At 36.9% G+C, this 26,047-nt stretch overlaps 7 protein-coding genes across 12 annotated transcripts; 4 read left to right on the top strand and 3 right to left on the bottom strand.

The window, feature by feature from the left end:
• The first annotated feature begins 210 nt into the window (after positions 1 to 210).
• LOC9312422 (alpha-soluble NSF attachment protein 2) lies at positions 211 to 2,895 on the top strand. Its single transcript, XM_021025234.1, has 9 exons — positions 211 to 652; positions 916 to 965; positions 1,042 to 1,114; positions 1,224 to 1,303; positions 1,533 to 1,684; positions 1,905 to 2,064; positions 2,165 to 2,212; positions 2,299 to 2,379; positions 2,466 to 2,895. The coding sequence occupies exons 1-9, from the start codon at positions 508 to 510 to the stop codon at positions 2,544 to 2,546; spliced, it is 870 nt and encodes a 289-aa protein (XP_020880893.1). The 5' UTR covers positions 211 to 507; the 3' UTR covers positions 2,547 to 2,895.
• A 77-nt stretch (positions 2,896 to 2,972) lies between these two features.
• Positions 2,973 to 4,043, bottom strand: LOC9312421 (protein LURP-one-related 14). 4 transcript variants are annotated; one of them, XM_002876307.2, is made up of 3 exons: positions 3,647 to 4,038; positions 3,335 to 3,571; positions 2,973 to 3,243 (listed from the first exon to the last, which is right to left on the bottom strand). In XM_002876307.2, exons 1-3 carry the CDS (start codon positions 3,899 to 3,901, stop codon positions 3,121 to 3,123), a joined length of 615 nt encoding a protein of 204 aa, XP_002876353.1. In that variant the 5' UTR covers positions 3,902 to 4,038; the 3' UTR covers positions 2,973 to 3,120. The 4 variants fall into 4 exon arrangements, with proteins under 4 accessions (XP_002876353.1, XP_020880895.1, XP_020880894.1 ...); XM_021025236.1 differs by having other exon boundaries at positions 2,987 to 3,255; positions 3,341 to 3,571; positions 3,647 to 4,043; XM_021025235.1 differs by having other exon boundaries at positions 2,987 to 3,255.
• Positions 4,044 to 4,335: 292 nt separating this feature from the next.
• On the bottom strand, positions 4,336 to 8,958 carry LOC9314140 (staphylococcal-like nuclease CAN1). Of its 2 annotated transcripts, none has more exons than XM_021025233.1 (8): positions 8,754 to 8,958; positions 8,508 to 8,563; positions 8,297 to 8,411; positions 8,092 to 8,202; positions 7,815 to 8,002; positions 7,652 to 7,708; positions 7,335 to 7,563; positions 4,336 to 4,449 (listed from the first exon to the last, which is right to left on the bottom strand). In XM_021025233.1, exons 1-8 carry the CDS (start codon positions 8,886 to 8,888, stop codon positions 4,351 to 4,353), a joined length of 990 nt encoding a protein of 329 aa, XP_020880892.1. In that variant the 5' UTR covers positions 8,889 to 8,958; the 3' UTR covers positions 4,336 to 4,350. The 2 variants fall into 2 exon arrangements, with proteins under 2 accessions (XP_020880892.1, XP_020880891.1); XM_021025232.1 differs by lacking the exon at positions 4,336 to 4,449 and adding an exon at positions 6,948 to 7,209 and having other exon boundaries at positions 8,754 to 8,957.
• LOC110228319 lies at positions 4,686 to 6,402 on the top strand. The gene is made up of 4 exons (XM_021025231.1): positions 4,686 to 4,920; positions 5,003 to 5,200; positions 5,287 to 5,787; positions 5,874 to 6,402. The coding sequence occupies exons 1-4, from the start codon at positions 4,893 to 4,895 to the stop codon at positions 6,287 to 6,289; spliced, it is 1,143 nt and encodes a 380-aa protein (XP_020880890.1). The 5' UTR covers positions 4,686 to 4,892; the 3' UTR covers positions 6,290 to 6,402.
• Positions 8,959 to 11,596: 2,638 nt separating the features above from the next.
• Positions 11,597 to 15,813, top strand: LOC9314139 (probable sodium/metabolite cotransporter BASS4, chloroplastic). Of its 2 annotated transcripts, none has more exons than XM_021026966.1 (14): positions 11,597 to 11,842; positions 11,951 to 12,044; positions 12,203 to 12,310; positions 12,451 to 12,518; positions 12,770 to 12,848; positions 13,282 to 13,340; positions 13,427 to 13,495; positions 13,768 to 13,881; positions 14,254 to 14,275; positions 14,462 to 14,529; positions 14,902 to 14,987; positions 15,105 to 15,225; positions 15,295 to 15,396; positions 15,514 to 15,813. In XM_021026966.1, exons 1-14 carry the CDS (start codon positions 11,681 to 11,683, stop codon positions 15,520 to 15,522), a joined length of 1,161 nt encoding a protein of 386 aa, XP_020882625.1. In that variant the 5' UTR covers positions 11,597 to 11,680; the 3' UTR covers positions 15,523 to 15,813. The 2 variants fall into 2 exon arrangements, with proteins under 2 accessions (XP_020882625.1, XP_020882624.1); XM_021026965.1 differs by having other exon boundaries at positions 11,598 to 11,842; positions 15,476 to 15,813.
• A 189-nt stretch (positions 15,814 to 16,002) lies between these two features.
• On the top strand, positions 16,003 to 19,620 carry LOC9314138 (eukaryotic translation initiation factor 3 subunit C). Its single transcript, XM_021026964.1, has 4 exons — positions 16,003 to 16,104; positions 16,353 to 16,410; positions 16,501 to 18,252; positions 18,485 to 19,620. The coding sequence occupies exons 2-4, from the start codon at positions 16,387 to 16,389 to the stop codon at positions 19,406 to 19,408; spliced, it is 2,700 nt and encodes an 899-aa protein (XP_020882623.1). The 5' UTR covers positions 16,003 to 16,104; positions 16,353 to 16,386; the 3' UTR covers positions 19,409 to 19,620.
• A 2,806-nt stretch (positions 19,621 to 22,426) lies between these two features.
• LOC9312419 (protein RETICULATA-RELATED 6, chloroplastic) lies at positions 22,427 to 26,046 on the bottom strand. The gene is made up of 7 exons (XM_002876305.2): positions 25,256 to 26,046; positions 25,046 to 25,175; positions 24,163 to 24,693; positions 23,870 to 23,977; positions 23,137 to 23,685; positions 22,891 to 23,004; positions 22,427 to 22,754 (listed from the first exon to the last, which is right to left on the bottom strand). The coding sequence occupies exons 1-7, from the start codon at positions 25,906 to 25,908 to the stop codon at positions 22,605 to 22,607; spliced, it is 2,235 nt and encodes a 744-aa protein (XP_002876351.1). The 5' UTR covers positions 25,909 to 26,046; the 3' UTR covers positions 22,427 to 22,604.
• Between the last annotated feature and the right edge of the window lies 1 nt (position 26,047).

Raw genomic sequence — 26,047 nt, 5'->3', positions numbered from 1 at the left:
AATAACCACCTTCATCTTTACTGCTGCAAAGTTTTGGCTTGTCATGTGAGCTTCTTACAAAGATCTTGATACAATTTGAAGCACGAGATCGTATATATTAAGAGAGCAAGTCATGGAGTCTAGATTGATGCTCTAACTAAATAAAGCAAGTCTTCTTTTGCGATTCTTTTACTTCTTGCCACAAAATTTTGGGTTTGCCCTAGGAACAGTACAACTTTTTGATTGGGCTAACTTGGGCTTTTAAACAACAAAGCCCATATAGTAAATAACCAAATTGGGCCCACTTAAATCGGTTGAAAAATCTTTTCCCCTACCGAAGCGTGTCTGATTTTTCGCTCTCGATCGATTCTCGCCTCTCTCTCATCGCAGCGAATATCCAAATCGAAAGCAATTTCTCTCGACGAAGAAAAGAGAGACAATCGGAGTCTGGGGAGGTAAAGAAGTACACGATCGGAGGTTGAAAACGGAGTGAAATTTTCAGGTCAGAGTTTCGGGGAAAAAAAAGAAATGGGGGATCATCTGGTGAGAGCTGAGGAATTTGAGAAGAAAGCTGAGAAGAAACTCAATGGATGGGGAATATTCGGATCTAAGTACGAGGATGCTGCTGATCTGCTCGAAAAAGCAGCTAATTCCTATAAGCTCGCCAAATCATGTAAATTTCCAAAAATAATAATCAGCCGACCTTGATTTTTGCTTTTGTGTGTTTGATTTTTGTTTCATCTGATTGATTTCGTGGGTTTTGTTTATTTGTGATGATGATGATGGTGAAGAAAAAGGGAGAAATTGAGACGTTTGATCTTAGGTTTATAAATTGATATGTGGGAATTATAAATTGGATATTCAACATTTTGGCCTTATAGTAAGTGATTGATAAGTATCTTCTTGCTTATGTGTTTGATTTGTGTGATTGTTCAGGGGATCAAGCTGGAAAAGCTTATCTAAAACTTGCTGATTGTCACTTAAAGGTAAATTCTTTGGCAACACATATATGATACTGGAAGAATGTGTGGATTGTTTGATAACATTGATCTGCATTTACAGTCAGACAGCAAACATGATGCTGCTAACGCCTATGCTGAGGCTGCTAAATGCTACAAGAAAGTTGACACAAATGGTATGTATAAGCTACTTTTGTAATTGACATCTCTGTAATACAGAAGTGATTATCAATTCTTGCGGGTTTTCATGCGTCCTTATATTACCATCCATGACCTTATACGCAGAGGCTGCATCTTGCCTAGAGCGAGCAGTGAATATATTTTGTGAGATAGGAAGGCTCAACATGGCTGCAAGATATTACAAGGTACTACATGTCTCTTTTGAGCATGAATTAGATATTACTCTTTTAGTACGGATACTGAGAAGATAGTTTTATTGGGGCACTTCTTCAGTATTTCCTCCATAGTTCCTGTTGCTTTATGCATGTTGGATCCTGTCGGATTTGTTTTTTTCTTTCTACACTACAGTAATCTTAATATTGACTTTCTGTATTTGTACTAATTGGTACATTAATGGTTTTTTACTTTTGACAGGAAATTGCTGAGTATTATGAATCTGATCAGAAGTTCGAGCAGGCGATTGCTTACTTTGAAAAGGCAGCTGAATTCTTTCAAAATGAAGAAGTGACCACTTCTGCAAACCAGTGCAATCTAAAGGTTGCACAATATGCTGCACAGCTGGAGCAGTAAGATCTTCGGCACCTTACCTTTTTTTTTTTGCTTTCTCATCCCTTAGTATTGAAGTGCTTATAGTACTCAGATGGAACCTTGTTAAAATTGAATTGTCAATCCACAAACTCGACATTGTTTGGAATCATGGTGTTCTCTACGCATGAGCAGCAATTATAGCCTTTTCTCTACTTTGGGATGGATTGACTAATAATGTGCTTGTTGTATCTTTGATAGATATGAGAAGGCAATCAAGATTTATGAAGATATAGCACGCCATTCACTCAACAATAACTTGCTTAAGTATGGGGTTAAGGGCCATCTTCTCACTGCTGGCATGTGCCACTTATGCAAAGCTGATGTTGTTTCCATCACTAATGCGCTGGAGAAATACCAGGTTCTTCTTCTTCTTCCAAAGCAAACACCCGTAACATCAGCATTCTGGTGTGGTCCTTTGAGTAACTATGACATGTTTTCTAACTTCTGCTTTCTTTCAGGATCTGGATCCGACTTTTTCAGGAACACGGGAATGCAAGTTCTTAGCGGTAACTTTTAAACTTCTGTTGTTTAAGAAAGTACGGAGTATCTACATAAAGTATGTTAAGTGTTGTACATTTATTCACATGAATAGGATCTTGCTTCTGCTATTGATGAGGAAGACATTGCAAAGTTCACAGACGTTGTCAAGGAATTTGATAGCATGACTCCACTGGTACGGGCAGTAAACACGTACAACTATTTGAATGTAATCTCTTTTTTACTGTCTGGTTCTTGATCATGGAATTGGTATAAATGCAGGATTCATGGAAGACAACCATGTTGTTGAGGGTGAAGGAGAAGCTCAAGGCCAAGGAGCTGGAGGAGGATGACCTTACCTAAACATATATATCCAGAGCGTTGCTTTTTAGTCATTCCCGGTTTGTATTGTCACTATGTCCGTTACTTCATATCCGACTCTTCTTTGATTTTATTGTGTCTGGTTTTGGTTTTAAGGTTTCTTAAGAGGTTTGGTCAAATTGGGTTTGTTTGGTATCAACGTCTACATTTGTTCTCTGTTTCTCATCACTTCATTTATGGGAACTTCTCAAGTCTTTGGAGTTTTTATACTGGTTAAATATCTGTGGGGATTCTTCTTCGTTCAACGATTATTTGATGAATCGAGAGGTTTAGGTCTCGATTATTTGTTTGCTTTTACGTCTACATCTAATAAAAGTGTGTTTTTTCTTCTTATGAACGACAGACAATTTGTAGTGTTTTGATTCATATTTTATTGCTCTGTGTATCTCTGATTGCACGTTTTTATGAAAGATAAACATTTGGACTAGCAAGATTTTGCACGTTACATGGAAAAAATATTCTTACAAACATATATCTTGAGAAATGAACACATATACATACAACAATAAATTGTGAAAGGAACCACTAAACAAAGAGATTGAGGACAGACATTATACTAACACCAGTTCTCGTTGTCATCGACCATAACAAGCAAAGCAATGATAAAAGCATAATCAACCTCTGGATTCACTCTCACCTTAAAATTATATTTCCCTTTGCAGAAACTTCCCCATGTAAACTTATGTGTTACCTGCAATATAAGGATTTCAATCCTTCACCAATGTATAAAAATTGCCTAAATTTAATAAATATGGGTTTTTAACTTTTACCCCTACCCCGGCGATGAGAGCATCCGATTTGAAAACTTTGAATGAGATATTGGAGTATCCTCCTGAAGCATGGAAATCACAAGTGTTGCTCTTCTTGACATTGTTGTTCTCAGGCAAGAAAACATCCACGGATGTTTTCAATGAAACCGCTTGAGATTGTTGTACCGTGAAGAGCAAGTCTTCTCTCTCTTTGCTCTCTCCTCCATGCACTTCCCACTTGTTCTTCAACGCAAGTCCCTAAACAATCATACACAATTTCAAGTAAGAGTCATTTTTTTGGTATGTTTGTTGAAAGATTGAAATATTTGTAACCTTTTGGCGCATTGAGAGGATTGTGAAACCGGCTGGATCACGCATAACTCTTTTACGGTTAAATCCCCAAGCTTGTCCATCAATTTGTAAGAGCAGGTTCCCACTTGGATCAAAAACTTCATAATAATCTTTAGAAAAATTCTGAACTTTTCTCTTCACCACAAGATCCATTGGGTATGGATTACAGAATTGATCGCTCACTACGCTTATTGCGGGATCTCCTACTTGCCATTCTGTTTTTTTATTCTTCGGCATTTTCGAATAATATCAAGAAGAAGAAGAAGATTGCAAAAGCTTATGAAAGGCTCTTGTTTGAGAGCCCTTGATAATCCTCGTGATGATGAAGAATTATCAAAAACACCTCTTCACATTTTCTTAAAACGATATATCAACTAAAAACAAATTTGAAATTGCAAGATTGGTTTTTACTTTCTCAGACTTTTATTCTCAACCAAAGATTGTTAAACCCCAAAAATAATCTGTCACCTTATATTTAGAAACAAAACAACTAAGCTAACTTCTGTTTCAAGGTTCAAAGAGAAATTCTCCATTGCCAAAAAATACTTATCAATACATACAACATTTACATAGTGCTCTTACAATTACAACAACAAATCACAGGTTCTTCAATTCACAATAATCATAATCGAATAATTTTGTTTTTTGTTTGGTTTTGTTATCGAACTAAACATAAAAAGGTATCATTAATTGCCTTCACCTTTGTTCTTTCTCCACTCCCATGGCTTCTCTGCATTAGAAGATGCCCACAAGCCAATACGCTTTTGCCTAGCCTCATTTTCCCACTGAACTCAAACACCAAAAAACCCATTAAACATCATAAAAACTTATTTAAGAAAAACTTGTAAATGAGATGCACAAAGGTTTATAAAATCTTGCCTTTGCGAACTCCCTGTCGTAGGCTACATAATGTCATGCTAGCTAGACCTTTCTTTAACATTACTTCCTGCACACAAGTGTATATATAGACGTCAGTTATTTACAATACATAAACTCAGTGAAAACAGTTAACTTTAATTAGAAAATGACAAAATTTTAAGTAAATGGAAATTACTACATTTTTTTTCTTCAATAAAAAACATATTTAACAAAATAGCAATATGTAAGAATTTATCAATGATATGTTTAGCAATCAAACCGACTTCTAGTCCTTATAAAAATAGATGAATCTCTTGTTATTAGCAGCCACATCTAACCTAATTTACTGTTTTCGTTTGTTTGTTTTACCATGTCTTCCTCGAACAGCAAATTCTCTGGTAAGTTGTGTCTCTATGCCTTCCTCCTTTTTTTTAATCTGTCATATATAGTAAATCAATTTGTATTATTTTGTCCTCGCAGAGGCTGAGACAGGCGTCTTCTGGGACCTAGATGAATGCCCAATCCCTGATGATCTTAGTCCTGCTTCCATCTATGATAATATCAAATTAGCTCTCAAGAATATGGGTTACACTGGTAGGGTTTCGATTTTTGCTTATTCTAGTGCGAATCAGAGCAAAGAAGAGTTTGAATCTGCCAACATCCAGCTTAATACCGCAGGTTAATTAATTCTCTCTCTCTTTTACTTATTGCTATATTGTTCTACTATATCTCCGTTAATATATTTGTACTTACAATATTTTCAGACGGTTTTAAAAAGATTATGTTTACCATGGCAATTTATAATTGGGGAGTATACCATCCTGATGAACCAACAAATTTGATGGTAATAACAAAAGACATCTCGAATAGCGATTCCTTCGTCTCGAGTCTTGTCTATTTAAGAAAGACAGAAAACAACATTCTCTTAGCGCAACCTCGAAACGCATCAGGAAGGCTACTTGAAACTGCAAGTCTAGTTTGGCTTTGGACTAGTCTATCAACTGGAGGGAGCCCTATCGATAACCAAAGTGGAAGCTCAAAAGTTGCTATCCCTTCTCCAACTTGTTCGCCTGAGACAGGCGTCTTCTGGGACCTGGATGATTGCCCAATCCCTGATGATCTCACTCCTGCTTTGATCTATGATAATATCAAAGTAGCTCTCAAAAATATGGGTTACAATGGTAAGGTGTCGATCGTTGCTTATTCTGTTGCGAACCAAACCAAAGAAGACTTTGACTTCGTCAACATTAAGCTTATAAACCCAGGTTAGTTAACTAAAACTCCCACACTCTCTTCCTCTTTTTCTTGTTAATGTTGTGCGCATTTGATCTCCTCTGTTGATATATTTCAGGTACTAGTCAAGAAAAGGTTAATACGATGTTTAAGGACGTTTATATGTGGGGAATAAACCATCGAGAGGAACCAACAAATTTGATGGTAATCTCAAAAGACATCTCACAAGACGCTGACTTCGTCTCAGCTCTTGTCGATTTGAGCAAGAAAGAGAACAATATTCTCTTAGCGCACCCTCGAAACACATCAGGAGTGCTACTTCGTACTGCAAGTTCAGTTTGGCTTTGGACCAGCCTATCAATTGGAGGGAGCCCTCTCGATAATCAAAGCTCACAAGTTGCTACCACTTCTCCAACGTGTTCTGCTTCTAGGAAAAGGTCATCACTAAGTGTTTCCAATAAGCAGAAGAAACGTCGGACCAAACCTCTTCACAAGAAGCGGAAGAGCAGAGCAAATCCTAACCCTGAAGATTAGCTAGTCTTGACAATGTTTTTGATATTAGGATATTTTCTTTTGAACAAATGTCTTCAAATGATTAGCATGCGCATAAGCTTATATAACACAGCTCATTGATATTAATATGGGGACAGACATACATTACAGCCTGTGTCATTACAAATATAAATTTATTTTGCTTACAAGCTCAGAGAAAGGCATTATTAAATTAATCATGGTCGATTAATCTTTGATTCATTGGTATTATATAATATTTGCATGCATGTGTAATGGAGGGATATATATTGAGATGATGAAGCGAAACAGAGGAATTTGCCTGGCACTGAGGGAAACAGAACCCAGTTGGGTTCTATTTGGTTGAGTTTAATATATAGGTTCATATATTATCTCCTTGCTTATGTGCTCGATATTGGTAAGGGGATCAAGCTAGAAAAAAGTTTAGCTGTCACTTGAAGGTAAATTCTTTAGTTACAAAAATGTTATACCGGAAGAATTGTCATTGTTTAGCTACTTTCAGTTATTTATTCTCTGTTTTTGTCATTTGAATCCTTCTAAAACTCATGAACTTATAATGTTTTGATTACTACTTTATACATCTTTTAGGTAACTATATACATGGGAGAAGGATGGTACTACGATTTCCCGCACACAAAACAATTAAGCTAACTTCTGTCTCAAGGTTCAAAGAGAAATTCTCTATTGCCAAAAAAATACTTATCAATACATAAAACATTTACATAGTTCTCTTACAATTACAACAACAGATCACAGGTTCACAATTCACAATAATCATAATCGAATAGTATTGTATTTTTTTTTTTTTTTTGGTTTTGTTATAATTAAGTGCCTTCACGTTTGTTCTTTCTCCACTCCCATGGCTTCTCTGGATTAGAAGATACCCACAAGCCAATACGCTTTTGCCTAGCCTCATTTTCCCACTGAACTCAAACACCAAAAAAACCCGTTAAACTTTTTTTTTTTTTTTTTTTTAACCCGTTAAACTTCAGAAAGCCTAATCCAAGAAACTTGTAAATGAGATGCACAAAGGTTTATAAAATCTTGCCTTTGCGAGCTCTGCACGCTTGTCGTAGGCTACATAATGCCAAGCAAGACCTTTCTTTAGCATTACTTCTTGTACAAATTTTCCATTGCAGTATATATCTCCTACACATCTTCCATAACGATCCTCTGTATATACTAACACCTTCAAGCATTTCCCTTCAACCATCTTGAGTAGCTCATCGTGCGCCTCTTTTCCATACGGCATTTTGCTCTCCGGTGAATCTATTCCGCTGTTTCGTTTTCATTCCCAATTCGTTCTTAAAACTCCATATATCTTTTAATTTGAAAGAGCTTATTTGAGTGGAAGAATGTTTTTACCTTAGTCTAATTCTGAACTTTTTAGCAAGCACTTCTTCATTCTGAAAACTTATCATCCTAAGTATAACATAAAAGGGTTTGGAATAGTCATGAATTTCATAGCTCAATTTTGATTTGACACTATCATCTTCTTGTGTTAGTAAGTATATCAAAAAACACAAACCTGTAACCAGAAGCTATGATAGTCTTGTGAAGTGCATCTGCTTCAGTATAATTCTTCTTCTCACGCGCTTTGGCTCTTTTAACCGCTGCAAGACTCACTTCCTTAGGAAGAGAAGATGACACAAGCGGGTCTTTGCTACTAACATATACAGTAACGGTATCTCCATCTGCTACAGATTTTGTATCCACCTTATTTCAATTAGAAAATTTCTTGATCAGCAACAACATAGTCATCATACTAGCTCCCAAACCTTTTAAAGATTCATAAGTTTTCTAACCGGAAGCGTTTTAAGCTCAAACCGAACTCCTTTAGGTAAAGACACAGGAGATTCCGTAGGGACCTCAACGAGATTGTGAGGTGAAGGCAGTCCATAGAAAGACAAAAGTCCCTGTCAATGCCATTAACAAATCAACCATATCAATAATGCATCCTCCAAAACTCCTTAACATTTTTGCAACTTGAAGAAACATCATGATTAATACCTCAACATCTGCTTTTAGATGGTTCTTTAGAGTCGCGACAACAAGCCTAGAGGCTTCCTCAGGAGTTTTAGGCCGAGGCTTAGCTTGCTTCCATGCCTCAAGTATTTTTCTATACCTTCAAAACATGTTTTGGAAGAAAAAGACATTAAAATATGAAAATTTTCAAATCTTTATAGACAATATTAGCATGATCTGTGTTTTGTTTCTTTACCAGTTTGCTTGAGCCTTTTGGGAAGACACAACGTAACTCCCAAGCTTTTCAGGAACCTGAAATAAAATGAATTTGAATTTAGATCATAATCATTCTAAATTGTGAATGATCTCTGACAATTGGTACTCTGCTTTATAGACACAAATATAATTTAGACAATTCACTTAGAAAGTGAGTTTCAAAACAGAACTAAAGAACAAATCCAAGAAAAATCAGAAAAGTGAGAAGAAAGCAATGAAGAGAGACCTGAGAAGTGGTCTCAAAGTTTAAGAGATCACGAGAAAGAGCTGAGACGCCGGCGGAAGAGGCGGAGACGCCGTGAGGCTTATCGTCCGCCGTGGGATTCAAGCATTTCCGGAGTAACCTAAGCGCGTTACCCATTTCTTAGATTTGATTTTCTGGAAACAGAACAAAAAGAAAGAGTTTTGATCTTTCTTCCTTTCTCGTAAAAAGTCTTTGATTCAGTTATATGGAGCAGAGAGATAGTTTATCGAACAAGCGAAATCATACGTGGCAGTTTGTTATTGGGTAAGAAGCTGTTGTGATTAAAATAATAGTTTTTTTTTTTCCGATCTAAAAAGTATTAGGTGCCTTGTCGTAATCAGATTCGATTTAGATTTTACGACTTTTTGCTAAACTCATAAGTCACAACCTTGGGGTTTAAGCAATCTTTACTTGATGCATTGAGTTTAATTCCTACTGCTCAAAATATTTTCGATGGTGTGATTAGCACAAATTATATATTTTTCTTCAGCAAAGCCCTGGCTTGTAAATCCTAGTTCTAATTGCATTATTTATTTTCTGTTTCTCTACGTAACTTGAGAATTTTCAATTTATTATTAATATAGTTTTTTAATACCAAAAAAGTTTTTCTTATTACAAAATCAGGATTATTCATTCAAGAGAACCACCGACCCTTGTGGGCATGATTCCTTAAAACATTTATGGACAATACAAATTATATAGTTGACTAGATCATGATCCGTGCTACAACACATATTAAACTTTATCTTATATAGAGTTTTTTGTATATTTTATATTTTAAAGTAGAGTTTTGATATGTCGTATTAGTTTATGTATTGTGATGTTATTTATAATTATACTTAAAGATAATAACTAGATCGTATATAGCCCACAATTTTTTTATAAAGACCTTACAAAAAGTATTTATAGTAAAAAAAACTTAACAAATTTTCATTTAAAAAAGCTTTCAAATTTTAAAATCTGAATCGATGGTTTTAGTGGCTTGTCCTTTAAACCGACATGGACGAAAGAGCGCGTTACTATATTGGACATGTTCTGCATTTATTGAAAACGGTGAATGATTGCTGTGCACATCAATGTCATGTGAGAGTCTATGCTTCTAAGAAAGGGAATATGAATGTTTGTGATACAATACTGTATATAAATAATGGTGATTCAGTTAAATGGAGTACATTTGAAATAATTTGGGTTGTCTCTCCTTTAGCTTTTATGTTTAACCTTATACCCAATGTTATGTTTAATCTTGTGCCCTCTGATTTGGCCCAATGTTTGATCCCAAGTCTGAACAAAGTCCAATATTGGTTTGGTTTCAACCCTTGTTTGAAAATCGCTAGGCGCTAGTCTGGCGCTCGGTATGGGCCTAGCGATTAATCGGAAAATCAGAGATTAGTTTTAGGGTTATTTTAATATTTTTAAAAACATATTAATTCAATATTGTTTCCAAAATTGCAATAAACACATAAAACTGTATTTTAAAGATAAATTTTTCCTGATTTTTATTAAAATTTGAACATAAGTTATGGTAAAACATCACAAACTTCCAATTTAAATGATTGCATAACAAAAATAAATTGGGATATGTAAAATTAGGCGGGGAGTAATCAGATTAGACGGAAAGTAATCGGATTAGGCGGAGAGTAATCGGGTAATTGATTTTTTTAGGAGATTAGTCATTTATCGAGGCAGATAGGGTGGGTCTAGCGATTAAGCGTGGAATAATCGGGTTAGGCGGGAATTTTTAGAAAGGGGGGGTTTCAACCAATGTTTGAGGCTGAAAGACAAACTCATTGTGATTGGTTCAAATTGAAAATGAATTTATATTTTTGAGTTAATGAATAAATAAAGAGTGTAAATGGTAACAAGAAAAAAATATTCAACCAGATTCAACCAAATTCAGTAATTCCGCAGTTACCATTTGCATAAAACTAAATTCAGCTGAATTCAGCCAGATTCAACAGTTTTTCCAACATCAACAGATACATAGTATGTTCATTTCAGATAAAAATTTGGATTGTAGCGATTCACAACTCGAATTAAAATATTTATGGCTATTAAAAATTACACATCAAATTTATATTTTAAAATAAGTTAGATCATACAAATACGATATATGAATAATTCATACACATAAATCATTACCAGAATAGACAAGAGACATATTTATGTTCAGATATCTATAGATAATTTTAATAAATTTTAGATACTTAAATATAATTTTCCAAATTTTTGCAAAAATAACTCATACTTATGCTAAAATAATATTTAAAATATCAAATTAAAAAAAAAATTGTTAATCATCCTAAATTCCTAATCATATTAAGGATTTAAACTGCTAGAGAACAATGAAAAATCAATAAGATAATCTATACTATATTATCATGTTTATTTTTAAATTAATTTTTCAATAAAACTTTGACAAAGCTTTCTATTAATTAATTATATCTTTTTAATAGTTCAAAAATTAGATCTGGAAGAACAACTCAATTTTGCTAAAAAGATATTAATTCTAGTATTTATTTATTGGTATAAGAGTTAATTAGACTATTAGATAATTTTATCTATTTTATTTAGATATTTTTCTTTAGTTATTCTATTAATATTCATAATTATTTGACGATAAAGTCTTAATTATTTTGACAGATTCTGCTGAAAAGCACAAAAAAATTCAGCTAGAATCAGCGGTTACCATTTAAAAATGTAAAAATTCAGCCAAATTCAGCTAAAAATCACTAAAAATTTAGCCAGATTCAACAATTCAGCCGGATTCAGCCAGATTCCTCGGTTACCATAACAGTAGCCACTAGCCAGTAGTAGCCGGACTTGTTTAAAACTGAGTAATGCAGAACTAATAGCAGCCAAACTCATTTGTCTGCTCACTTTCGATTCTAATTCTGTCTACTCTCAATCTCATGGCGATAGCTAGTATCCTGGCTTCAACCCAAAACCCCTTTTTACGTCTAAGTCAACCACCATCTCCGGTGAGCCGCTCCGTCGTCTTCCGCCGCTATCTTGAGCCCTGTGGCAGACGATGGATTCCCAGATCCATTAGAGCATGCCAATCTTCCGACAAGGTCTCTGTATCTGTCACTATTCCAAGTTTGCGTGTGGAGAATGAATTGGATTTATGTAAATGATCAAACTTTATTTGACTCGTTGGAGATTTTTGTTTTTGTTCACAGCTTGGTGGTGACGGAGCCATTTCAGCTTCAGCTCAAAGATTTCATTTTGGCAAGGAATTTATGAGTTTTGTTTCAGATAATTTCTTGCCTCTAGGTAACATTACACATTCCTCTTGCCATTTTCTCCATTTTTCCACTCTATTTACATAACCACTGGGCTAATCCTCGTTTTCCCACTCTATTTACATAACCACTGGGCTAATCCTCACTTTTTGACATTTCAATTGTGCTTTGTTGGTTATTTGTTTGCAGCTCTTGTTAGTGGAGTGGCTTTGGGCTTTGCAAATCCAACTCTAGGCTGTCTTGCTGACAAATACTCCTTCACTAAGATCAGCACATGTGGGATATTTATTATATCAGGTGATTCTATCATGCTATGGCATAGGTGTACAATTGTTTTCTTCTTCTTCTTTTTCTGTTAAAAGGGTGATGGGAGCAATCACTTTGTTTCTGTTGAATAGCTTATCCATTGTGTACTCTTTCTATGTATTGTGGAGCAGGGTTGACTTTACGTACTGAAGCGATTGGTGCTGCTGTTAAAGGATGGCCTCTTGGAGTCTTCGGGCTAGTATGATCTTGACTCATCTTTAGCTTTCATATGTTCTGTGAATGGTTCCTCTTCTATCTAGTTTAGATCTCTTCTGCTAAATTCTGAAAATAAGAAAATGTAATGAATAGAAACCTTCTGCCCCAATGTTCTTTCGTTCAGTCATGCTTTTGTGTAATAACGACCTTCTTGGTAATGCTTTTCTTTTTTATAACTTCTGTTAGTTATTATACTGCATACTTAAACCCAAACTATTTCTCTTTTTCTTTCAGATCTCTATTTTGTTGCTCACTCCATCCTTCTCAAGGCTAATTATGCTGGTCCAACTCCAACCTCGCGAACTTGTTACAGGTTACCCTGTCCCTATCTGAACTTGTTACTGCTTATATTGTATCGGCTTGCTTTGATTTGCAGTACATCTATAGTTTTAGTTACATTGTCTCTCGTTTGATCCACCAGGTTTAGATATATAGTTATTTTACAACTAATTGATCAACTTCTGCGTGATCAAGTAGTTGACCGAAGAGCTAAATCTGATTGCCTTTGTGATCTTGTATTCAACAGTTCCACTTTGATGTTGTCTTTGAATCTTGATGGGTTCTTTACATTTATTCAATTTCGATTTAAGAGTGACTGCATAAAATGCATAATATGGAAGTAGCTTGATTAGTTAGTGCTTTATATAGTCTTTAACTTTGAATACCTTATTCTTCAGTTTCCAGCTCAGTAGTGAATTAGTGATTGAGGAGTCTAAAACTTATTTATGTCCTTTTGCTATGTACAGGGCTGGGTATATTTTGCTGTATGCCAACCACCTTATCAAGTGGTGTTGCCCTTACTCACGTACTCAATTTGATATAAGTCTAATCAATATTTTGTGCAGAACTGTTTTATTTGCGTTCCACTGACTTATCAAATTGCCAATTCAGCTTGCTGGTGGCAATGCTGCTCTTGCTCTTGCTGTGACAGTGGCGTCTAACTTATTAGGAATTTTAACTGTAAGCCGATCGAGTTGAAGATTTTTGTTCCTCTTTTGAGACTACAAGTTGATCAGGGATATTTCTAGTGAGATGGTTGCTTGGTCTATTTTTCAGTATTGCTTTTGCTTTGCAATTTGATTTCAAAATAGCATATGATCTTGTATTATGAGTAGGATTCAAAATCTCTACTTGGGAAACTCTGTATCTATGAATAGGATTCAAAGTCTTCTGTTAGGAATGAGTATTCCGTCTTCTGCCACTGAAGTTTACATGGTTTGACCTCTTATCAGATTCCATTTTGGGTATCAAGATACATAGCTGGGGGAGTAGGGGTTTCGTTTCCTACTGACCAACTATTCAGAAGTCTTATAGTTACTTTGTTAATTCCTTTAATCATTGGCAAGGTGAGACAATCTTTCTGTTTGTCCTACCTTTTGTTCTTGCAATGATGAATCAATATCAAATTCTGCTATACAGTACAATTGTGAAAGCTAAATTTTCAGAGGCGGTTGTTGCCAGAAGCTATATGAATGCTTTATTGGAAAGTATAATACGGTTTGTTGTGTTGCTCATATGAAAAGAGAAGAGAGCTTACTCTCTATTATTTGTTTGCTTCATTTTTTCTTAAGAGCATCTTGAATGTAACTGGTTACTTTCCCTGATGTTTATATGAACCTTCCACAAACAGTCATTGCAGCATGAAGTTCTATCACTTTACCATTTTGCGCATGTTATTAAAATCGAGCTTTGACATACTTGGGTTTCTTCTGTTATAGGTTATTCGAGAATCATTCAAAGGTGGGCGCCATTTGTTATATTTTACCTTTCTGGTGAAAGTAATTGAATATATACCATTTAAAATAGTTAGCAGCCACTTTATCGTGACAATAGATCAAAATGGTTCTGAAGTAAATATGTATGCTCATTGTTGCCTACTTTCTGACCATGTTGAACTTGAAACTCTTGTTGGAATGTGTGATACAGGTTTCGCAAACTTTGTTGACAATAACCGTAAACTCTTTTCGAAAATCAACGCAATCTGCCTCAGTTTGGTAAGATATGCAATGTTAGTCCCCCGTGGAGTTTTGCTTTGTTGCAGGAATATTTATCCTGGCATTTTAGTTGACTATACTTGAAAAAACTTTCTCCTTTCCTGTATGATAGCGTAGGGGGTACAACATTCCGTGGCATTGATGTGCCAATCCAAAGCTTTTACTAAATTGCAGAAACCATATTTGCAGTCATGGTTATGACTTTAGGAGATAGATAGACTTATACTTTTTTTCTTTTTCTTTTGGCATAACCATTGCATTATAGTTTAACCTCTGCCTCCCTGGCTACTTCAACTGGTCTGACTTTGTTATTGCATTTACCTGGTTTTTTTGGGAACGTAGTAGTATGTTGATTTCATGATAATATTCTAGGTGCCATGGATCCAAGTGAGCAGGTCAAGATCACTGCTACTATCCGTTAAGCCTAAGGTGTTTCTTGCTGCCGTTGGCATTGGAATGTATGCATTCTTCTTTAACATTTAGAAAAGATACCAAGTGAAGAAGTACATGGAAATATTTGGCTCGTGTGCTAGAAATGCGGAGTATTAACAAAAGATTCTTACGTTATTTTACAGATTGCTGCATCTTTCTCTACTAGCATTCAATGCTGTTTCAATCCGCATCCTCTCGGGTGTTTCAGGTGGTAGTAAGAACTCCAAGGAAAACACCACTGCAGTCTTGCTCGTTTCGAGCCAGGTAATAATAGAGTTTGCCTTTAGAACCGATTTGATCTCTTAATTTGGAAGTTCTTTTCTTGTGGCATAGAAAACATTACCTGTAATGGTGGCGGTAGTAGAGCAATTAGGAGGTGCATTTGGTGAGACAGGGCTTTTGGTTCTTCCATGTGTAGCTGCACACCTAAACCAGGTTACAAGTTATATATTATAATAAACTTGTGTGCATATCTTTTTTCTTGATTATTGACATATACTTGTGGAATGTGCAGATCATGATTGATTCAGTTCTTGTTAACTTATGGCGCAGGAGGGGTAAAGATACTTCGACTGGTGTAAAGACAGCCTGAGAGATATAGAAAGATATGAAACCAATGTTGTGGTGAAGAAACACATTCAATGATGTGAAGTCTTTCGAACCATTGACGATCTTTCTGAATGCTCGAGAGATTCGGTTTTCCGGTCGAGTTCTATTGGTGTTTGCTGATTCCATTTGTATGATTTCTGAAAGAACCATGTAAAAAGAATCTTGTATAGTAGTTATATCTAATAGTTTATGACTACCTCAAATAAGACGACCACCAGGCGGACAAAGTCTTGAAAAGGAATACGGACCGGTTAATTTCTCAATTAATTTCAATTAGTCCTGGTTCGACCAAATTGGTTTGTAAATAAAAAAAAAAAACCGATCGAGAGCGTTTAAATTGAATTACCTCGGTTTTCAGTTTCGGTATGGAAATAGAATAAAATCGAATCCGGTTTAGTGAGTAAATCACGAAACCCTAATTCTATATTTTTATCTCGATCTGCAACCTTGGACGGCTACACACTTTCTTCTCCACAACATTTTGTGTAGATTCGTTATCTTCTTCAAGCATCTTCTTCAAGCGTCTCAATTCAGGTAATTTCTTTGTTGCTCATCTTTCTCAACACCATTTTGGATTCGAGTTTGGTGTATCGTGATTCGCGTCTGCATCTGTGACACTATTGAATCGTTAAAATCTGATTTTAGACAGATTCTTACCTTAAGATTGCAAGTTGTTGGAATGGATTTGATTTGTTTGAGTACCTCTACACTTATATATATATAATCTCGATGTATCTTTGCTCTGCTTCACTATTCAGATTGGTTACTTTTTGGTGTATCAGGTGTTCTTGTTGCTTACCTTTCCAGCTAAAGAAGATGACGTCTCGTTTTTTCGCCCAGGTTTCCTTCGTTAGACCTCACATGTCTTTTATAAAACTCTCTTTACTTGCTTCGTTCTCTGAATGAGATTGATTCTTGTTATGTTGATAGGGTGGAAGTGAAAGTGAAGATGAGAGTGATTATGAAGAAGAGGTTAATGAGGTTCAAAATGACGACGTCACTAACCGTTACCTTCAAAGTGGTAGTGAGGATGAGTTGGATATCGATACCAAACGTGTGGTTAAGCCTGCTAAAGATAAACGTTTTGAGGAGATGACCCACACTGTTGAGCAGATGAAGAATGCTATGAAGATCAATGATTGGGTTAGCCTTCAAGAAAACTTTGATAAGGTTAACAAACAGCTTGAGAAGGTTATGAGGATTACTGAGGCTGTCAAGCCTCCTACCTTGTATATCAAGACTCTTGTTATGTTGGAGGATTTCTTGAATGATGCCCTTGCAAATAAGGAAGCCAAGAAGAAGATGAGCACTAGTAACTCCAAGGCTTTGAACTCTATGAAACAGAAACTGAAGAAGAACAATAAGCTCTACGAAGATGATATCAACAAATATCGTGAGTCTCCAGAAGTTGAGGAAGAGAAACAACCTGAAGATGACGACGATGAAAGTGATGTCGATGATGAAGAATCCGTGGACGGACTTAACGTAGAGCCTGAGTCTGAAGATGATGTGGAGGAACCTACTGATAATCTCTCTTGGGAGAAGATGCTGAGCAAAAAAGATAAGCTTATGGAGAAGCTGATTAATAAAGATCCTAAAGAGATCACCTGGGACTGGGTCAACAAGAAGTTCAAGGAAATTGTGGCTTCTCGTGGGAAAAAGGGCACTGCTCGATTTGAGCTAGTTGATCAGCTTACGCACTTGACAAAGATTGCCAAGACTCCTGCGCAGAAGCTTGAAATCTTGTTTAGCGTTATTTCAGCTCAGTTTGATGTGAATCCAGGTCTCAGCGGGCACATGCCTATCAATGTCTGGAAGAAATGCGTGCTTAACATGCTCACCATACTGGACATTCTCGTCAAGTACAATAACATTGTTGTGGATGACACAGTTGAACCTGATGAGAATGAAACTTCAAAGCCAGCAGATTATGATGGCAAAATTCGGGTCTGGGGAAATTTGGTTGCATTCTTGGAGAGGATTGACACTGAGTTTTTCAAGAGTTTGCAATGCATTGATCCTCACACCCGTGAGTATGTTGAGAGACTGAGGGATGAGCCCATGTTCTTGGCCCTTGCTCAGAACATCCAGGACTACTTCGAGCGGATGGGTGATTTTAAAGCTGCTGCAAAGGTAGCCTTAAGACGAGTTGAGGCAATATATTACAAGCCCCAGGAAGTTTATGATGCTATGAGGAAATTGGCTGAGTTGGTGGAAGAAGAAGAAGAAGAAGAAGAAACTGAGGAGGCCAAAGAGGAGAGTGGACCTCCTACATCATTCATTGTTGTTCCGGAGGTTGTTCCCCGAAAGCCTACCTTCCCAGAGAGCAGCCGAGCAATGATGGATATTCTTGTGTCCCTTATCTACAGAGATGGAGATGAGCGAACCAAAGCTCGTGCGATGCTATGTGATATCAATCACCATGCTTTAATGGACAACTTTGGGACTGCTAGAGACCTGTTGCTGATGAGTCATCTGCAAGACAACATCCAGCACATGGACATCTCAACACAGATTCTCTTTAACAGGACCATGGCACAGCTTGGTCTTTGCGCCTTCCGGGTTGGAATGATCACTGAGTCCCATAGCTGCCTTTCCGAGCTGTATTCTGGTCAAAGGGTGAGGGAGTTGCTTGCCCAAGGTGTTTCGCAAAGCCGATACCATGAGAAGACCCCAGAGCAGGTAACTACTTATTTTCTGTTTTTAGATCTTTTAATACAAACAGGATGTGAAAATAAATTGTTTGACCATATAGTTCTGACTGAAACATGATTACAAACACTGTTGCATTTTGAAGTTTTTAATTTTGTTTCCATTTCACACAATAAATTTTCTCTGTTTCAACATGGATGCTTATGGTCAAGTTTTTCGTATGTGGTATAAAATTTTCTTGGTTTACTTCTTGGTTTACCAGGAAAGGATGGAGAGGAGAAGACAAATGCCGTACCACATGCACTTAAACCTCGAGCTCCTGGAGGCAGTTCATCTCATCTGTGCCATGCTACTTGAAGTCCCAAACATGGCTGCAAACTCGCACGATGCCAAACGCAGAGTGATTAGCAAGAATTTCCGCCGCCTGCTCGAGATCAGTGAAAGGCAAGCATTCACCGCGCCGCCTGAGAATGTACGTGACCACGTCATGGCAGCCACCAGAGCCCTGACCAAAGGGGATTTCCAGAAGGCGTTTGAAGTTTTGAACTCTCTTGAGGTCTGGAGGCTGCTCAAGAACCGTGACAGCATCCTCGATATGGTGAAGGATAGGATCAAAGAAGAGGCACTAAGGACTTACCTATTCACATACTCAAGCTCCTATGAGTCCTTAAGTCTTGATCAGCTGGCCAAAATGTTTGACGTCTCTGAGCCGCAGGTCCACAGCATTGTGAGCAAGATGATGATTAATGAGGAGCTTCATGCAAGCTGGGACCAGCCAACTCAATGCATCGTCTTCCATGAAGTGCAACACAGCAGACTACAATCATTGGCTTTCCAGTTAACCGAGAAACTCTCTATTTTGGCAGAAAGCAATGAAAGGGCAATGGAATCTAGAACCGGTGGAGGTGGTCTGGATCTGAGCTCAAGGAGAAGGGACAACAATCAAGACTATGCAGGAGCAGCATCAGGTGGTGGTGGATATTGGCAAGACAAGACGAATTACGGACAAGGAAGACAGGGTAACAGGTCAGGGTATGGTGGAGGAAGATCATCTGGACAAAATGGTCAGTGGTTAGGGCAGAACCGAGGAGGAGGGTATGCAGGAAGAGTTGGTTCAGGCAACAGAGGTATGCAGATGGATGGCTCAAGCCGTATGGTGAGTCTTAACCGAGGTGTTCGTACTTAAAGAGGATCAGAGAAATCTGAAGGCATTGTTGACCTTAGGCTCAACCTTTTGTTATGTTTTGAATTCCTTTTTGTTATCAAATGGTTCTTTCTAAGAGATGTTCATCACATTTTCTCGCATTGTGATTGCTTCTTTTCTTTGTGATATTGGCAGTTGTTGGAACAAACTTTTAAGAATGCTTTATTGAAAAGTTTAATAAGTTTTTGTTTATACGTCATTCTTATGGAAAAGAAAATGGCTTTGATTGTTTCTTCTCGTTTCTCGTATGCTTGCAGGTCTGTTTTTTTTGTGAGGTCTTATTTCATCTTTCTTTGCTTAGTTATTTCTTCTCGATGAAGTGTTTGATTCTCTTATTATTATTATGAACATCTGTGATTTAATTGGCCACTTTCATGGTTTAAAGATGATACATCTCGATGTTGTTCAATTCTGTATTTGGTTGTGACGACCATCTAAATGAAGCTTATATATATATATATATATATATATATATATATATATACATTTGCACATGAATGTTGAATGCATATAGTATCAAATTAACTAAAATTAGTCATATCAATTAGGGCCAAAGCCCGCGGGCTAGCCCGGCCCAGCCCTGAAAAACAGCGGGCTCGGACTTCAAAATGTCCAGAAAAAATCAGGTCTTTCGGGCTAAAGGATTTTTTGGGCTTAGCCCGGCAGAGCTCGGGCTTGCCCGAAAAGCCCTTTAAAAAATATTTTAACCTTTTTTTGTTAATATTTTCGTTTAATTGTAAGATTTGTTGTAAAAAAAATTTTGATAGAGTTGAAAACCCTAAACTTAGTTTTTTTGTTGTGTATTACTATAAATCGAATAAGCAAATATTAGCTTTTACTACCTAATTTGAATTATTTTGATTTTATATTTTATCTAGTATATAAGTTTAAACAATTCATTTGGATTATTTATTTGATTTTAACTCACTTTTTAAAAAACTAAATTAGCGTTAGTGATTATTTAAATTTTGATTGACTCGTTTCATATATAGATTTTTTTTTAAGAGATATTAGAAATTATAAGTTTGTTTTTTTGTTGTCGGAAGAAAAGCCCAAAAAAGCCCGGAAAAGCCATGTAGCCATGTTAGGGCCGGGCCGGACTTTAAAATATAGGCTCGAAATTTTTACGGACCGGGCCGGACCGGACTCAAATATGTACGGGTTTTGCGGGATTCGGGCCGGGCCGGGCCGGGCCAGGCTAGCCCGATTGACATGCCTAACTAAAATGAACATGCCTTTATTTTAATGATATTTTTATGATTTAAATTATATTTACAACTAATTCTTGACTCCTCTTGTTAACAAACAAATTTTTAATTTTTTTTAAAAAACACAATATTTAATAAAAAGAAAATTTCTTTTTAGTTTATTATCAATAAAAATAAGTTTACTTTTAGTTTATTATAATAATATTAAGTTGTTTTCGTTTTAAAGATGCTAAAACTATAAAATTTATTTAATAAATAAATACATATAATATATATAACTTGTTTTAGATAAACCAACATTTGTGACTTTTTTGTTTAAATTTACTTTATAAGCTTACAAAACATTTTAGCTATGTCATTTCACAAAAAAATACATGTTAAAGAAAAAACTTAACATGTAGATGAGTGCTATGATCTGACAGATCTGAAAATAAAGATTAGAGCAGGACTTCAACATTTGAACAAGAAATACTCTGTCATCGGTCTTATTGGTTATGGCAATTTGAATATGTTTTCCTGGAATCAATATTATGCTCTACAAGATCCTATGTTATATTTCAACCTCTTACATGTTGAACAAAGAATTGATCTTTGTGACGCATGTAAAGAAGGCTTCAAGTTGAACTATGTTGTTTATCATTGACAAACATTGTTATAATTTATATTTTTGCTAAACTTTTCCTCAACTTTTGCTCAACTTTAGCTTCTTATATTTTTGGTCACAAATGTTCCACATCAACATAAGTCAGTTAGTCAGATCAAGCATACAAGTTGTTGATATTATCGATGTTACTCTACGCCATCGATGTTAAGAAGTCCGCGAACATTCTGGTTATCACGGGTGATGCAGATTTTGCAACCCCCATCGCTTCACTCAAGGCTAGAGGTTCACTATGTCCGTTGCCGTGGACGGAGATGCTAACCTATTACTTAAAAATAGCATAAACCGTGGTGGTGGTGGTCACGATTGCATAAAAAAGGAGGACCAATATGAGTGTTGTGTTTTTTCTTAAGTTGGATAATTATGTTAGTCTTGTTGGTACTAATCCAAATTTATCTGAAAAGTTTATGAGATGCAATTGCAGATTAGTTATAAGCTGTTTCTATGGTTTGGATTTACAAAATAAAAGCTTCACTCCATTGTTTAAAACTCACAGAGAGAAGGTCAAATTATAATTTTGGCTTGAGAGATTCTTCACATCATCCTTTGTACCCTTTCTCTTTTCCTCAGTGCTTCTTTCCCCAGAACTTGGTTTCAAACATCATAACCCCAACTTTTCTTCTCAACACACAGCATATGACTCTTGGGTGGTAATAATCTTGTTTTCCATCTAGCACATTGCTACGTAGTAGAGAGTTTGATTCTTGAGGAAACATATGTATGAAATATTTCTGTTAGAATCCAATAGGGCTTAGCTCCTCCAATCGCTGATCCAGGCAGCATCTAGAAGGCGCAAATCAGATCACTAGCACTTTAAATTCACCACAGATCGATTCATGGTGAACTTTTTAATTCACTCTTGTTAGTTATTGTCACACACTCTCTCTACTCTATGTTGAATCTGCACATGTTGATGGTTTCCATGTCCTTTTTCTTTGCTTACATACCAAATAGAATTCTGAACCACAACTTATTGCCAGCTGAGATATTATCTCCTACTCATGTGCAAAAGTATTTGTCAACTAGAGTGTTACAGCTTCTCATCATCCTAGAAAAATGATTGCTTAAGTACGAGGAACGAATAAAAGAGAAAAAATCGATGTATCGACGACTGTAGGAACTCATGGTAGATCGGCATCACTAATGTGAGTTTAAGACAAGAAATTTATATTGAAACCATCACTATTTGCCAAGAAGCACAAATACGAACATACAACTTAAAAATTGTGAAATTATTATGCTCATTTCTACGATCTAAAGCTTATGGCAAACAACTATTTTGATAACTAGTGGGGTAGCCTCACCAGTATCATTGATTATTGAGCTTGTCGATACTTTCCTCTTCAGTAGTAGTATCGCATTCCACCGTCGATTCTTCCAAAGCCTCTGGAATTTCTTTAGAGGCTGGGATGCTTTTCTGAGTTTGCAGACCTGTAGAGCGTGCAAGATCGATCCATTGCTGCAACATTTTTATCAAAAGTAGGGATCAAATCAATAGTACTTCAAAAATAAGAGTTTAAGACACTATGCTTAAAGGAGAAAAAGAAATAAAGAAGTGAAAAATGAAACCAAATATTCAGGCGTGTAACTCTGACCTGCGTTCCAAAATATGAGTTTAGGGTCCTGACAACAAATGAAATAGCATTTACAAGTAGAGGTTGAGAGGAAAGCTCATCAGAAAGGCGATGCTCTATTAATCCCGCAATTATCTGCATTTAAAGACACTTTGACATTAGATACATAAATCAAATCATAATGTCTTTCATCAACACTCTTCCTTAGCCACGACGAAGAATTAACATACATATACCATCACTGTCAAGCAGCATGGATCATCATACCTGGTAACGAAGATTTGCAGATGTTCCCAGAAAACCTCCATAAACCATTGCCGTCTTCAGAAGAGGAGACCTCTTAGGTTTCTCAGAAACAACCAACTCGGGTTTAATGACCTTTCGTACTACATTCAATGCATTTGAAGCTCCCACAGCTGCAAAACTGGAAACAACTCCAACACCAGCAAGCTTCAAGCCACCAACAATAACTGAAGCAATTCTAAGATTCAGGTTCCACTCTCTTCCAGCAAGACTTTTTTGAAATGCGTTATCAGGTATGGATCCTAGGAGGCCTCTCAGGGCGTCTATGCTGTCTGGTCCAGTGGTCTCATCAGCATATGAAAGAAAAGACAAAGTTGGTGCAGGAAGCCAAACTGTGAAAAAATCAACGACTGATCCTCTCACTGTATCAGTTATAACATAGTCGATTTCTTCAAAGAAATTCTCTTTCCGCTTCTCATATTGTGCTATTAATGTAGTTGTTATTGATATAGCCTCTTCGATAGCTAATCTATTCAGGAATTTTGGATCTGCCAACAACCTTTCTCGGAAACCCTATATCACAAATTCACAGTAAATCATATAACTGAAATTCTACTAACTGTTCAAGATATCATCAATTCTCTGGGATATAAATATACAACAAGTACTCTACGATGGACTGGTATGCAAGCTCTGCTATATCGATAAATAACACAAAGTAACAATATATTATGCAAAAAACTCAAAGTGGATATACCTGAAACCGCTGAGTAAGCTCAGAAATAAGAGGATACTGCTCCAAATCAAAGAGATTCTGCAGAACCTCAGGTGACACCAGACCAAGGTCTAATCCATTTTGAATATCCTGGAAAGCATGGAATATATTCCATCATTCTGAACTTGTGATATACAAGCCTGATTTAAAGTTGAGCTCAACAAAGAAAAAATTGGGGAGAAGAATTGAACTGCTTAATAAATCAATTGTTAAGAGAGTTTTACATACAAGGGTGCATGTCGTCAATATAATGAAAGCAACCATATGAATCTTACCGGTGGAAGGGCATCTCGCCTCCTGCCAGCTGCATTCATTACTCGAGCAATCTCTGCTCGGTCAAAGCAGTTTCTACTGCAGGGTCTTGCTGCAGAATACCATAAGAAATCAGCAACTGGAGTTTCGCCCTCTCTTCGCAAGTACTGTCTTTCAGGATCAAGTAATACAACAACTTGGTTTTTCTTTGGAAACTTCCTTGAGATCCTTGCTGGCAAACCTGTTCCTCTTGAGCCATACTCAACATGACTCGCCCCTGTTACCACTAACAGTAGACCACTACCCCCTCCATCTGCTACTGCTTGTAAAATAACTTGTGACATTGTATGGTCTTCAACAACTCTTGCTTGTGCCGACAAATAAGAACTTGGTCCAAACGGAACAATCTGTGTTGGGAGACTCATATCAAATGTAGATCTACGTGAGAAGGAAGAAAATCCTGAAATAAACCCAGAACCAGCAGGGGGAGTGTATAATTTACGCTCAGATTTTGAAAGACCACGGATACCTTCTGCTTGGACAGTTCTTAAAACCTACATCAGATTAAGCAGAGTGTTTATCAGCTCTTATCAGAGTCATAAACAAAAGCAATATTTCTGATAAGCTCGCTCTCTTAAGTCTTAACAGCTTAAACATGTCAATACTCATTTCAAATGATCAAAACCATATTCATACCACTTACACTATCAAGATGTAATTAGTCTCACAAACTTCAATCAGATAGAAAACAATGTAGCTACCATCCAAAAAACTACTCTAGAACCAGATGAGAAACATAAAATGAAGCAGCATATTCAAAAGGATTAGAAATTAAACACTGAACTACGAAGATCATCCAAACCAAATCAAACAGTTAACTACATCCAAATACTTTCAAGATTCTACCTTGAGAGGAGTGCCACAAGCAATTAGTCTAACAGAGTTATCGCGACAGTAACTTAAAAGAGGCTCATATTCTTGCCAACGTTGAGCAGGCCAATGTGTCACATAAGACTTCAATGTCTCTCCGTCCATCCTGCCACCAAACAATATTCACGATCACGGAAAGTACGCGGCAATCTCGAATTTGCAGTAAGTTTTTATGTGTAGACAAACCTCTTATCCATGTATTGATTAAGCTGGTCCTGCAAATCAAGAGGGAATGCTTCTAGTGCTACAGAGATTTGACGCTCGCTCTCAAGGCATCTCTTCCTCAGGTTTCTAACGATTTCGAGTTCAAGCTCTTTGTCGTCTTTGGTAGGCACTTGCTCTGCCTCGCCGAGGTACACAACTCTGGCATTCATCAGCTTCTCCCAGACCTTCTTCTTATCTTTTCCCATAGCCATCGGCTCACCAATGGCCGTAGCGTCATAGATTCTCGAGGTTATAGTCTCTTCCTTATTCACGGGTGCAGGCGGCGGCGATGGAGCAGTGGCGGTCGCAGGAGGAGGAGGAGCTGCTGATTCCGCAGGCGAAGTTACTGTAGCGGACGAGCTCGCCTCGGTGGCTAAAGAGACAGACGGCTTGAGAAACAGGGAAGCAGCGACGGAGAGGAGTGGCGGGGCCAGGAGAAAAGCGCGGCGAGAGACGGCGGTTCGGGATGGAACATCGGAATCAGAAAGAGCAACGATGGATAGTGAGTTATTCTTCTCAGTAGTGAGATTGATCGGAAGATGAAGGCCATGGAAACGGCGGCGACGAGAGGAAGAGGAGCAGGGGCAGTGGAATAATGGTTGAGAAGCGAAGAGATCATTTGTGGTAAGTTTCATTCTCTCAGAGAAGAAGAGAAGAGAGCTCCGTTTGTACACGTCAGCTTGCTACACATACATTGCTAGAGCGATACGAATAATAAAACCGACGAACTTTAACATTTTTTCTTTCACCATTATATATAAAAAACATTCGTCA

The sequence above is a fragment of the Arabidopsis lyrata genome, assembly GCF_000004255.2.
Source record: "Arabidopsis lyrata subsp. lyrata unplaced genomic scaffold ARALYscaffold_5, whole genome shotgun sequence".
Classification (NCBI taxonomy): Eukaryota; Viridiplantae; Streptophyta; class Magnoliopsida; order Brassicales; family Brassicaceae; genus Arabidopsis; species Arabidopsis lyrata.
Note: the sequence above shows the minus strand (reverse complement) of the source record. Positions and strands in the feature narration are given on the sequence as shown.